Source organism: Macrobrachium nipponense, chromosome 2 (assembly GCF_015104395.2).
Source record: "Macrobrachium nipponense isolate FS-2020 chromosome 2, ASM1510439v2, whole genome shotgun sequence".
Classification (NCBI taxonomy): Eukaryota; Metazoa; Arthropoda; class Malacostraca; order Decapoda; family Palaemonidae; genus Macrobrachium; species Macrobrachium nipponense.
Window position 1 is genome coordinate 102,538,592 of NC_087201.1, and position 14,035 is coordinate 102,552,626.

At 49.5% G+C, this 14,035-nt stretch overlaps 1 protein-coding gene across 6 annotated transcripts in view; it reads right to left on the reverse strand.

The window, feature by feature from the left end:
- Positions 1-14,035, reverse strand: part of LOC135220857 (large proline-rich protein BAG6-like) — a 289,694-nt gene that overhangs the window by 230,674 nt on the left and 44,985 nt on the right. For all 6 annotated transcript variants that reach the window (XM_064258425.1, XM_064258423.1, XM_064258427.1 and 3 more), the window contains exons 2-3: positions 1,948-2,028; positions 839-956 (exon numbers count right to left, since the gene is read on the reverse strand). In XM_064258425.1, the coding sequence (XP_064114495.1) occupies positions 839-956; positions 1,948-2,010 (181 nt within the window). In that variant the 5' untranslated portion in view covers positions 2,011-2,028. The remainder of the gene's footprint in view (positions 1-838; positions 957-1,947; positions 2,029-14,035) is intronic.

Consider the following 14,035-nt stretch of genomic DNA (forward strand, 5'->3'; position numbering starts at 1 on the left):
TCCATACCATTACAATTTGTCCCTCTGCTTTAGTGCACTTAGAGTGCGGATCGTGACATAACTTAGCTAATCTTGTTTTGCAGCCAGCACTGCAAAACCTTACAGCAGATGAACTAGAATCTGACATAATTAAAACTGAATAGAGATAGCTAACTGGCAAGAAAAAAAACAAAAAAAAACTAGTACATCACCAAACAAAAACCAAAATCCAAAATGGCGACGCAGGAGACTGCAGCGAAAATCTCACAGGTGTTACCCCGTGAGCGGCAGAAACGAAAATTGACGGTAGAAGGCTAGCAGTACCCAGGGTTCCCGGATGTGGGCGGGTCTTGTATCACCTATACTTAAGATAGCAACGCCGCTGGCGCCAACAATTTGAATTTCGACTGCCGCAGGTATGAAGCTATAAGCTATGTAACTGTTCGGTAAGTCACTTATGTGAAATACACATTTTGGTAGCTATTTAAGCTCAGCCAAGTCGTTAGCAGTATTGCACTGAGTTTTTTAAGGCTTCCCACAAAATTTGAAATTTTGCTGCTGAGTGGGGAAAATAATTAGCTATGTAATTACTTGGTAAGCCACTTTAACAAAATTGAATGGTAATTACAAAATGCTGGTTTGGATAGGCTATTAATTATTGTGTATAGAATGAATGTACAATTTAACTATGTGAGTCTCTATACGGCATCAAATGTAGGCTATATGACAATCTTTATTACTTAATGAATTTTGTTACTTAATAACAGGCCAGAAACCAAGACAATTCGTTAAGTTGAGGTACCACTGTTTATCCATCATTAATAAAACCTTGTGATGAGATTAATTAATAATCACTCACTATAATCAGCTAATTTTTTATCATCCTGAAGAACTCTCCCACAATAGATGAGTCTCTGTTTGTCTGCAGGGATGTTCACTGATGTTACTATCCTTTCTTTGAACTGTTTTACTGTTATCTGGAAAAAAGGGATATTGATCTCATATTACTATATTCTAGAGGCACTCCCATAATAATGCATCAAGTTATGCTGTTCCATTTTCAATCTTAGGAAGTAATCATAAAATACCATACAAAAAAATACATTTTAAAAATCACAGGAATTTTGCAAGTTGCTCTAATGGATTGGATGTAGGGAATTTAATGACACAAACATCCACAAGTGAAGATTAATGAAGGCCAAATATGAATGGCAAAAAGAGGTGAATAGTCCATGAATACCACACAAATGAATTAGCCTACAGTAATCTTTACAGAAACCGAAATAGCAAAGGTAAAGCGTTAGCTCAAAGGAATTGTTTAAAGATCAGATATGATGTCAGTCCTAAACCCATGAATGTGTTGCTTTAGAATACAGTGTTAGATTTATACATATACCCTAAAACATAATCAATTACACATGAATAGCCTTGCTTATGCCTGTAACCAAAAGTGATGTATAGAATGATTATTTGTAATCAGAAGCAATTTAGTCTTGGATCTGTAAAATTATAAGATTTTGTGACCGGATATAATACTGATAATGATGAGAAAGAGCAGTACAGCAGTAAACAGTAAACAAAGTCTGAGACAAATAAAAAATTACTCTATAGTACACAGTACAATTAAATCAACAAGTGTCTAATTGTGTAAACTAGTTCACTCAAAAAGCCACCAGCACCAACAAAGACTGGCAGAAATGGCTCCTACTTTTCAATGTGTAAATTTGCAGATCAGGTGAGAGTATGTCACATCAACACTAAGCATTTGTGCTATTATACTAAGCTCGACTAACTAGCAGTGATGAAATGCCAAAATTGGTATCAGTCAATCATGTAATTCTGGGTACAGAGAGAGAGAGAGAGAGAGAGAGAGAGAGAGAGAGAGAGAGAGAGAGAGAGAGAGAGAGAGAGAGAGAGAGAGAGAGAGAGAAATTGTGCACCATAAGACCACAAGATTAGTTTACTTACATCATCTGGAACTGAATATCGATGATTCTGGGAATCAAGAGTTTTGACTGTGACGTCAATCATCTTGGTGAGAATAGTGGACTGGAAAACAAATATCAACATTGGTCAAGTATCACAACTAATGTAGCACAATAATCATAATGATCATACAATCTACCCCTATCATTATATGATCTTTCATAGCAATATAATCTAACTAAACCTAGTAATATTAAGAGATGTATACGTAGTACAGTACCGTAAGGTTTTTGTAAACCCTCTGAATAAGAGAGATGAAAAACAGAAATCCCCTACAGGTTACACACCAGTCTTTGCTCAAGGCATTTTTCCTATACGTATATACAAACCACAGTCTTTTATACAAGAGTATTCATAGCTTGAGCTGGAAATATATGCGAGACACTTGGAAATCTTTTTTTCTTCTGCTAACTGTGAATCTGCAAGGCTTAGATTGAGCTACGATTATGATAGAAAGGCTCTAGTTTGTGTTGTGCCCTTTTTAAGGTTAGAGTGTTCGAGTTATGTTCGCTTACCTGCCTCTTCTTCTTGATGATTAGTTCTGCAGTCTGGTTCTAAGTTTAACTTTATGTTTCTTTTTAATGTTAGTTCTGGATTAGTAATCTTAGTAGTCTTAGTCTCAGAAGTTTGAATGAAACGAACGGCAGAGTTTCTTTCTTTACTGTTGCAAAAATACAAGTTACAACTACAAAGCTTATAAATCTATTTTTGTACCCTGGCAATATTTCTACTTCTTTACTGAACGACGGCTGCCGGTCCTCTCTCTCTTCTTCTGTCATTCTCAATTTCAGCCACCCTCAGTTCGAATTCGGCACCACCTCCTTAGGTGGTGTAGGTTCTGGTTCTCCGCCCAACTGGATTCTTGATTCGTGGAGTGGTCTTTTCTTATCTTTTCCCCATCCCCTTTTAGGTGGGGTTAACATGTTAATTCCTACTTTCCAGGCGGAGTCAATAATTTAACATTGTAATACCTCCTCCTGGAGGTGGAGCTACATTCTTGATAGAAGCTGAGTAAGTCTGGTGTGAGGTCACAGGTCAAAGATTTTATGACGGTCTTTTAAATTTTAATTGCGATGGTGTTATGGTCCAACTTCCTGTGACTAAGGTTTTATTGATCAAGTCCGCTCTCACATTCCTTTCTCCCTGAACGAACCTGGTAATGAGAGTGACGCCTCGTTCCTCCACCCAGATGAGAAGATCTCTTGTTAACTCGTAGAGGGAGAAAGAGTGAGTCCCTCCTTGTTTTCGAATGTAGGCCAGAGCCGTGGTGTTGTCCGAGTTGACTTGGACTACCACGCCTCTGACTTCTGATTCGAAGGATTTTAGGGCTAGATGGATAGCCAAAAGCTCCTTTGAGTTGATGTGCCAGGACACCTGATCCTTTGTCCAAGTGCCCGACACTTCTCTCATTCCTAATGTTGCTCCCCATCCTGTCTCCGATGCGTCGGAGAACAACACTAGGCGCGGGCTCGGAATCGCAAGGGACATGCCTTCGTTCTTTTTGAGAGGAGCCACCCACCACGCCAGGTGGTTCTTTATCTCCTGATGGATTGGGAAGGAGTCCGACAGATCTCCTGTCTTTCGATTCCACACCTTCTGCAGGAAGAATTGTAGGGGTCTTAAGTTGAGCCTCCCTAGAGAAAAGAACTGCTCCAGCGAGGAAAGGGTCCCCAGCAGGCTCAGCCATTCCCTCGCTGAGCTTCGTTCCTTCCCTAAGAAGGCTGAGACTTTCTCCAAGCCTGCAACGAGCCTTTCTTGCGATGGAAAAACTCGAAAACCCCGAGAATCCATTTGAATCCCCAGATAGACAATGTTCTGGCTGGGGATCATCTGGGACTTCTCGAGGTTCACAAGAAGTCCAAGGGACTGTACTAGGTCCAGAGTCGTTTTCAAGTCCTCCAAACATTGATGTTCCGACTCGGCTCTGATGAGCCAGTCGTCGAGATAAAGCGGTATATTCACCCCCTTCAGATGCAGCCAACGGGCTACGTTCTTCATAAGGCCCGTAAAAACTTGAGGGGCCGTGGAAAGGCCGAAGCACAAGGCCCTGAACTGAAAGATCCTGCCCTGTATCATGAACCAAAGAAACTTTCTTGATGAAAGATGCAGCGGGACATGAAAGTACGCATCTTGCAGGTCCAGGGAGACCATCCAATCTCCAGGACGTAGAGCCACAAGAACCGAGGCGGTAGTCTCCATAGAGAATTTCGTCTTCTTTACGAATCGGTTCAATGCACTTACGTCTAGCACAGGTCTCCAGCCTCCCGAGGCTTTCGGAACAAGGAAAAGTCGATTGTAGAAACCTTGGGAGTGGGGATCCTGTACTAATTCGATGGCCTCCTTTTCCAACATCTGATCCACAAGTTGCAGGAGAGTTCTTCTTATGACAGGGTCCTTGTACTTTGCTGACAGTTCCCTTGGAGTCGAAGTCAAGGGTGGTCTGTCTCCGAAGGGGATGAGATATCCATTCATTATTATTGAGAGGGACCAGTTGTCTGCCTCTCTCAAAGTCCATGCTTCCGCGAACTTCAGAAGCCTGGCTCCTACTGGCATTTGGAGGACTGATGAGTCATTTTCCCTTCTTAAAAGGCCTAATGGATGACCTCCCTCTCTTCTCAGGTCCTTTCTTTCTAGAGGAGGATCGCGAAGAAGGACCTCCTCGAGAGGGCGTTTGAGGAGTACTAGTTCCCTTCTTAGCAGAGGGTACAGCAGTTCTAGCCTTTTTCGCCGACTGAACTAGAAGATCTTGGGTAGCCTTCTCAGTGAGTGAGTGAGAAATGTCTCTCACTAACTGAGTAGGAAACAGTCGGTTTGATAGAGGAGCGTATAGAAGAGAAGCCCTCGGAACTGGAGAGACAGCTTTTGTCAAAAATGAGCTAAAAACTGCTCTCTTCTTGAGTATTCCTGTTCCAAAAAGGGAGGCTACTTCTCCAGAGCCATCTTGGACAGCCTTGTCCATACATGACAACACGCTATGAAGCACTTCGGGACTAAGGAATTCCGGGTCTTGAGTCTTCTTGGCCAACGCCCCAAGAGACCAGTCCAGAAAGTTAAAAACTTCCAGGACATGGAATAATCCCTCGAGGAGATGGTCCATTTCCGACATACCCCATGTGGTTCTGGCTGTAGACAGTGCATGTCTCCTCGTCGAGTCCACAAGAGTCGAGAAATCTGCCTCTGCAGACGAAGGCAGGGCCAGTCCCATGGCTTCCCCCATCTCATACCAAATGCCCCTCCTTCCTGAAAGCTTAGAGGGAGGGCAGGTAAAGACAGTCTGACTTGCTTGCTCCTTAGAGCTGAACCAAGCCCCAACTGACTGTAGGGCTTTCTTCATGGAGATAGTTGGACGCATCTTCAGGAAGGAGTAGGATTTAGAAGTCTTTGTGCTGGTGAACAAAGAACGAGGAGAAGGAGGGGCGGCTGTAGTAAAGCCGGTAAGGTCTTGTAATCCGAAAGAGCCGTACCTCTTGGGGATTCTTCATCGGAAATTTCCTAAATTTCTTGTCTCATCTTGATGGGGGAATCGCGATCAACAGAAGGTGAGCGCTTATTCTGAGAGGAGTCACCTGCTATATCAGTCCTCTGTTCCATTGGAGAAGGGCTTCTTCTAAGTAGCTCGGAGAGTCTGGAAGGTGTCTCATGTCCGCCTTGACAAAGGCGACAGCCACCTGTGCGACATCTTGCGCCTTTGTCACGGTCCTTGACATTTCCAGAAACTCGTTTGCGTCCAGAAGAAAGCTCTATCTCGGAAGGCAAAATGTCTGGCGCCTCGCGCCTGGATGACGGTTTGCGTCCGGAAGGAGACTCGCGCCAGACCGGGGAATCGCGGCTGGCTGGCGCTGAGAGGCTGGGAAGAGGCTCGCACCTGGCGCCTAGCAGAAGATTCTTGTTTAATTGGCGACATACGCCTGAAAGAAGATTGGCGTTCGTCCGAAGACTCGTGTCGAGTTGGCGCCTCGGTACATCCAGGATCCGGGATCTCTTAATGGGAAGAGAGGAGTCCTTCCTACGAGGAGGATCCTTCTTGAGTACTCCCACCAAGGACGAGATTTGCTCCTGCATGTTAAGGAGAATTCTTGTCGCAGGATCTTCCCTCTCTGACAGGAGGAGGTTCGGGGGACGAATGGGATTCCCAGCCGAAAGCAGGCGAATGCAAGGCCCTCTTGGCTCTCTTCTTATCCATAGGCGAACCTTCTGGGAAGCGTTTGGGGCTTGAATCCAATGCGGGCGCTTTCCAACTCCTCTTCAGAGGACGAGATTGATCATCCGAACTCCAACCTCTTCTGTGCGACGAGGAGTCGGAAGAAGAGAAGCACTCTCTCAGGATGCCTTTACAACAGCGATCCCTGGCAGTCTGTGACGACACAGATCCTGCCGAAGGGACGCCTGACCGGTGGGGATCCTCCATAACCTCCGTACGGCTTTCGACATTCCTTCTCCTCTGGGCCTGGGAGCTTGGAAGAGGTCTAGGCCTGGGAGCGTTGCAGAGCCGATCAGACGTTCCCTCCACTGCACTGGGTACACTGATATCACTTTCCACTGCACTTTGCTTACCTTCAAGAGCTATCATTTTAAGCTCCATCCTTTTGAGGGCAGCTTTCAAACCTGCAATTTCCACAGAAGAATCTGCATGATCTTTGAAGGGAGAATGAGCTGATATCATGGGGGAGGATGCAACATTTACTTGTGGGATAGGTGTTAACTCGACACTAACTGGCTCGTTAGAGCGAGATCTACTCAAACTTCTAGAGGAAGCTTTCCTAGCCCTATCCTTTTCTAACTTCCTTAAATAGGAAGTTAGAGTCTTCCATCCATCCTCACTCAAATTCTCACATTCCTTACACGTATTAGTGAATGAACATTCATACTCCCTACACCGCTTGCATACAGTGTGAGGATCTACCGAAGCTTTCAGTAGCCTCACCTTACAACCTTCATTCACACATACTCTAATTACACAACTAGAGTCAGACATTCTTAGAAAAATCCAAAGCGAAATCCAGTAAACAGTCCACAAAAGCGAATGCCAAACCAACGATCCAATACGTCACCAAAAAAATACAGCCCAGAAGATCAATGGCGATGAAAAACGAAAATCAAGTCAGGAGGAACCAACAACGATGTTGACGGAACCAGCGACAGAGAAAATCTGATTAGAAAATGGGAATGGTTCCTAGTCCTGCCGCTCACCTGACCTACCTGTAGCATGCGCCGCGAAATTCAAATTTCTGTCGGGGACGACGGAGTCTAAAGCTAAGTATATATCTGACAGGGAAGTTGAATGTACAAAAATACAATTTTCGACAAATTGTGATTTGTTCCGATACGTAATACAAACATCGGTCCTTTAACAATGGGAGACACTAATTGGTAGGTGGAATCTGAGTCTTATGAACAGACTGGTGTTTGTCCGACCTTGGTTCCCTCCCTGGTCGTAAGAGCAGAGGGAGGGATCCTAGAATCTGTCCAGCTTCCAGCTGATCGGGGTGTGCACCGCAAGATCAGTAGTCAGACCTCTAGACCAAATTCATAAGAGGGAGGCAAGCGTACCTCTTATGAATAGCAAGCAAGAACTAGTTCCTACTTCAAAACCAAATATAGGGTCATGGGTTTGTCTCTTGTTGGCATCCACTTCCCCCCTTGTTAGGGAAGTGGTGGATAACCGCTCCTATCCCTACTGAAAGGGATAGGACGGAGCTCAGTTGCGTAGCTTACCTGCATTGGCCTCCTGTCCAGCGTAGTGGCAACTGCGGCCCTCTGCCTACAGGTAGAGGGGAGAAAAGAGGAAGAAGAAAAGCCACTCACACTCTCTTTCACTCGTCCATTCATGCACTCTCACAAGGATGCGATGCTGTTCTGTCCGCTCGGGAGCTGGGTAAACTACACAACTTGTTGAGCATCCACCACGGGTCCCAAGGAGAAGGTGTCCAAGGACCTATGGGCAATATCCCGAAAATAAAAAGATGTGAAGGTGGTCTGGTTGGCCCAGACCCCTGCCTTCAGCACCTGTGCCACGGAGAAGTTCTTGCGGAACGCAAGGGTTGGACCAATACCTCTGACTTCGTGGGCTCTCGGACGAAGGGTACGGGTGTCGTCACTCCTATCCGCGGCGTATGCCCTCCTGATCACCTCACAAAGCCAGAAAGAAAGTGTTCTTGGACACCTCCTTCTTGGTAACCCCAGTGCTAACGAAGAGGCATCGACATTCAGGCTTGAGGTGCCGAGTTCTCTTCAGATAGCACCGTAGCGCCCTCACAGGACGACAAAGCAGCATCTCATGCACATCATCGTCGGTGAAGTCCTTCAGGGAGGGGATTGTGAATGACTCGAACCGGTTGTCAGGTACCGAAGGATTCTGAGTCTTCACTACCAAGTCCGCTACGAAATCGAGCGTCACAGATACCCATTCCCTCGTATGCTCAACATCGAAGGAAAGACCATGAAGTTCCCCTACTCTCTTCCCTGATGCCAAGGCCAGCAAGAACAGGGTCTTGAGGGACAGATCCCTGTCTGACGACTCTCAGAGTGGCTTGAAGGGTCTTCGAATCAAACTTCTAAGGACGAGAGTAACGTCCCACACTGGGGGCCTGAGTTCCCTGGGTGGGCAAGACCTCTCGAAGCTCTTCATTAGGAGGGAGATCTCAAAGGAAGAGGAGATAGCCACTCCCCGCAGTTTAAGGACTAGGGCCAGAGCGGCTCTGTAGCCTTTAACCACGGAGACGGAAAGGAGCTTTTCTCGGTAAAGGAAGACAAGGAAATCCGTTACCTGAAGAGTGGCTCTGAGAGGAGAGAGACCCAGTCCACGACACCAACCACAGAAGACGGACCACTTCCCCTGGTACACTGTTGCAGAGGACTGTCTGAAGTACCCTGCCATCTCTGTTGCTGCTCGGCGAGAAAAGCCTCTCGCTCGCAAGAGATGGTAGATAACAGCCAGCCATGAAGAGACGGACCGAACCGCTCAGTGGTACCGTTCCAAGTGTGGTTGGCACAGGAAGTTGTGCCATGGGGGAGACTCTTGCGGTGCCTCAGGGAGAAGAGCCAACAGGTCTGGATACCAAATGGCCTGAGCCCATTTGGGTGCCACCAGAATTATCCGAAGATTGCTGGTGACCAGCAGCACCCTGCTGAACACCTTGCGAATCAGGCAGAAAGGGGGAAAGGCGTAGACAAGGAGGTTGTCCCACGGGTGTTGAAATGCGTCCTGTGCCGGGTGGCGAACAGATCCACTACTGGACGCCCCCACAGGTTGAAGAGCCTTTCCGCCACGTCTGGGTGAAGAGACCATTTGGTCCTGATCACTTGATTCAGGCGGTTGAGCTTGTCTGCCACTGCTTTCCTCTTGCCTGGAATGTATCTGGCTGACAGCTCTACTGAGTGGGCTACGGCCCACTCGTGCACCTGCATCGTCAACTGGTGCAATGGGAAGGACACTAGGCCCCCCTGTTTGTTGACATATGCTACTACCATGGTGTTGCCGCTCATCAACACACTGAGTGTCCCATCACATGTTCCCGGAACTCTTGAGTGCGAGGAACACCGCCTTGAGCTCCAGGACGTTGATGTGAAGATGCTTGTTGTGATGGCCCCACACACCTGCAGCCAGCAACCCCTTCAGGAGTGCACCCCAGCCCTCGGTTGATGTGTCTGAAAACAGCAGCATCTCCGAAGGGGGAGTGCGGAGAGGCACTCCTCTTACAAGGTTCCTGTCATCCAGCCACCAGGCTAGGTCCTGCCTCACCTCCTCCGTGAGAGGCACGGGGAGGTATGGCGCGTCTCTTGCCTGTGACAAACTCTCCTTTAGCCTCCACTGAAGAGACCGCAGGTGAAGACACCCGTGGGGGACTAACTTCTCTAGCGACAACAGGTGACCGATCACGACCTGCCACTGCTGAGCTGACTGCTCCTGTCGAGACAGGAACCGTCTGGCGGCCTCCCTGAACCTGCTGATCTGCGAGTCTGCGGGGAAGACTTGTCCTGCTACCAAGTCGATCAGCATGCCCAGGTACTTCATCCTCTGCTTGGGCTTGAGATCTGACTTCTCAAAGTTCACCACAATCCCGAGATAGCGGCAGAATTCAAGGAGTCAATCCCTGCCCTGTAGCAACTGCGAGAGGGAGCTCATCAGGACCAGCCAATCGTCGAGATACCTCAGTAGACGTATCCCGACCGAGTGGGTCCAAGCTGACACCAGCGTGAACACTCGCATGAACACCTGTGGGGCAGTTTGAGAGACCAAAGCAAAGTGCCCTGAATTGGTACACCGTCCTGTCGAGGATGAAGCGGAGGTACTTCCTGGAGGACTGGTGGATGGGTATTTGGAAATACGCATCCTTCAGGTCCACCGAAAGCATGAAGTTGTTCTCCCAGATGGAATCAAGCACGGATCGTGCTGTTTCCATCATGAACCGAGTCTGGCGAATGAATCTGTTCAAAGGAGAGAGATCTATCACTGGGCATCAGCCCCCGATGACTTCTCCACCAGGAAAAGTCGGCTGTAGAAGCCCGGTGACTGATCTCCTACGACCTCTACAGCTCGCTTGCTCAGCATGGCTTCCTCTTCTTGCCAAAGCGCTATGTCTCTGACAGAAACGGGAACGTACGTCTGTAGATGGACTGGGTGCGAAGTGAGGGGTGGCCATGACTTGAAGGGTAGTAGATATTCCTCCCGAAGGACATCCACTATCCAGGTCTCGGCTCCGTAGCACTGCCAAGTTGCACAATGGCTCACCAGGCACCCCCACACTTCCGGCAGCAGGTGAGGGGGAACGCCGTCCCTAGCGTTTCCCCTTCTTCGACTTCTTCTTTCCAGATCCTCCTCGGGAAAAGGAGGTCTGGGAGGAGGGCTGACGATCGTACCTTACGAGAAGTCGAGCCCTGGTCACTCGAGCCTTACCTTACCGGAAGAAGGTGAAGCCTGGTTCCACCTTCCGGAAAGCCGAGGACTGGGTCCCAACGTCTCAGGACCAGGTTGACCCACAGGTTGACCCATCTGGTGGGCAAGGTAGAAAATTGCCCTACCTCCAGACTGACAGTCTCCCGAATACTGGGTCCCCTTAGGGAGTGGTGTGTCCCAAGGAAGCCGCGACTTTGGACACCGAGAGGGACCACAGGTCCAGCCAGGAGACTGCTTGAAATACTGCCATGGCAGTTGCTTCCAAGGCCTGTGCCTCTTGCTTTGAGAACCAGAGATTTTCGGCCAGCAGGTGGTTGAGAGGCACACCTGGAGTTAGCCTGGCTATCTCCGGGTTAACCTGCTTGGGCGGCAGCGGGTCTTCTGATGGCACGTAGAAACGCTGCTGTCGTGGTAGAGGAGGGGGGAGCAGCTTGGTCGACCTGCTGGACCTAAGTGATCCCTCCTGTCCGGAGAGGAGGACCGGGGCAGACCCACCGTCGTCCTGGGTTACATCTTAGGCCCCCAGAATGACTCCAGCCTCAATGGAGGCTCGGAGGGAGGAAGCACCGATCCTTCCCCGAGGTTGTTGTGCTGACGAATCAGCGCAATGACCTCCGCAAACGACCTCTGGATCTCGGGGGTGATCGCATCCTGAGGGGATGGACCGTCAAGTCCATCTAAGGAGAACACCTCTCGAGATTCTCCTCCTTCCGCGGGAGGAACCATGACAGACCCCTCGTGGTCTCCTTCAACCACTTGGGCATACGATCTGCTTGGTCCCAAGACCGTGCCAGGCTCATAGGCTTTCGTGGTGGGACCATGAGAAGCACACTCCTCACGGTCACACCTAATCGCCTCGTTCCTCCTGGTGTAGCCTGAGGAGGTTGAAAGGGACAGGAGAGGAAGACCTGTCTACCAGCCGAGCCGGTGGGCTGGGAGGACTGCAGGCGATCGCCAACCCTCAGTGGTGAACAAGCTGCAGGCCTAGTCCCGCGGTCTCCCTGGGGAGAGCCGCTGGACCAAGGACAGTAGTGATGGTCCCAAGCGTCAGGAGAGCTGCTACCTGTCACTCAATCCATCCAGTCCCGGTGGGAGCAACGGTCAGGAGACCGGTAGAGTCCACTGGCGCGGTGGGAGCATGCACTGTCCTCGCGGTGCCTGGGTCCTGCCGGTGAGCAGGCTCAGCGGTCTGAACCCTGGCTGCACAGTCACCAATGGGTGACCGTCCACTCAGTACCTCTCACGAGCGAGCGGCCGAGACAGTTCCCAGTGTAGAGGCAGAGCCTCTGGCACCACGAGAAGAGGTACCGGTGGTAGCAGATACCCCTCCTGTCCCCGTTTCTTCTTTCTAGCAGGAGAAGAGACGGGCCCTGTTCCCAAGGGAACAGGAGGACCAGCGGAAGCCCAACTGCCCCACCAGAGCGGGGTAGACCCTTCGAAGTCTCGCACCTTCTTCTTAATCGGCTGTGGGGCCTTGGAAGTCGAAGGGGAAGAGGTGGCTGCAGACAACGACGAAGAAGAAGACGATGACACCTTCCTCTTCTTCCTGGACTACTTCTTCGTCAGCTTCCTCAGGACCACCATCAGGTCCTCCATCTAGGACGGAGCTGGGGCAGTTGCCAAAGCAACACGGCATTGCTGCACCTGTCCGGAAGGAACTGTGGTGGGAGCAGCAACGCAACGGGCAGGAACGGAGACGGCAGGATCTGGAGCGGGAGCGGCGACGACAGGAACTGGTACCGGCGGCCGGTCGAGCGGTAAGCTCTTTGGACACTGGAAGTCCGAGGCTGGGGCGAGGACTGCAAAGCCAAGGGTGGGGCTGGCTCCTCTCGCAGCACGAACGACAGCAGGGCCTGGACAGCGGTTGATGGGATCACTGTCGTTACGTGCTGCTTATAGACCAAGTGCGGAGGAGCAGCACCCCGGCGTGGACACCGTCGTTGTTGTTGAAGTCTCCGGGCCATGAGTCACTGGTGCAGATAGGTGGTGAAGCCACCCATGGATGCTTGGAGTGCCTGAAAGGCCCAGCACGTGCCAGACCTGCTCGAGATCTCCACCCGTGGCGGCAGTCACACCTGAGGAGGCAAAGGTCGGGTTGGGGGGGGGAGGGGGGTTTCCCACCCCGAGCAGATGGAAAACCTTGAATACAACTGAAGATTGGGGTCCCGCGTCCCCTCCTCTGCACTCGACAAGTCAAGTGAAGAGGTGGAACGCGACACATCCCCTCGAAGGGGAAGGAGCCATACAAGGGAGCTTACTAGGATGGAGGAAAGAAGAAGTGTCCGTAACCAAAGGTGTTGCTGGAGAACCATCCGACGACACCTTGGCTGGTTTACGCGCCTTCCTCCTCCCCCTTGTAGCGCCCCCACTGCCCCTCCGACCACAAAGCACAAACATCACGTGTCGGTCCGAGAGCATTCTCGCCCTCGGCACCGGGTACATAAATCATGAGGGTTCACCAATTTAATGGACCTAAAAGACCCACACTTACAGCCCTCCACACCAGGGCCCAATCTCCGGTTGGCTGGGGGGGGAATTTCTCCGTCTTGTGGGTTTCCGTCACAACACAAGAAATCCACAAAAAGTGACAAAAAGTAATAATAAGTACTCACAGTTACACTCTAAGTACTACCAAAAGATACCATGCACACAAAAGACTTCGTAGCGAAGGCGAAAGCAAACGACAATGGTGGGCAGAGCAGCGAACAACACGTCTGTCTCCGTCAGCGGCCGAAAGCAAAGTGGACGTTTACCCTCCAGTCGGGCGGGACTTCCTACCATCAGACAAGCAGTTAACTGCCAAACCACCTTGTTCGAAAGCTTACGACCAGTCCAGCTGCGCTGTAAGTATTATTCCATGTGTAAAGGACCGAGGGTTTGTATTACGTGTCAGAACAAATTACAAACATTTCTGATGTACTTTTACAAGCAGACGACGCGACGAAAAATGACTCATCGCTGCCAATCTAGTGGAGCTTCACATATACGCCGATGCATTTACGAACTGTTTCCATGAATTCTAGTTGTCATAGTAATGCAGTAATGATAAAATTGCTGTAATATGTATATATAGGCTACTACAAATAGATACACTAATTTCACTTATTTCCCTGGTTTTGTGTAAGTTTTAGGGTAAAAAACCGCATGGTACAGGGGTGGATCATGTACGATCAA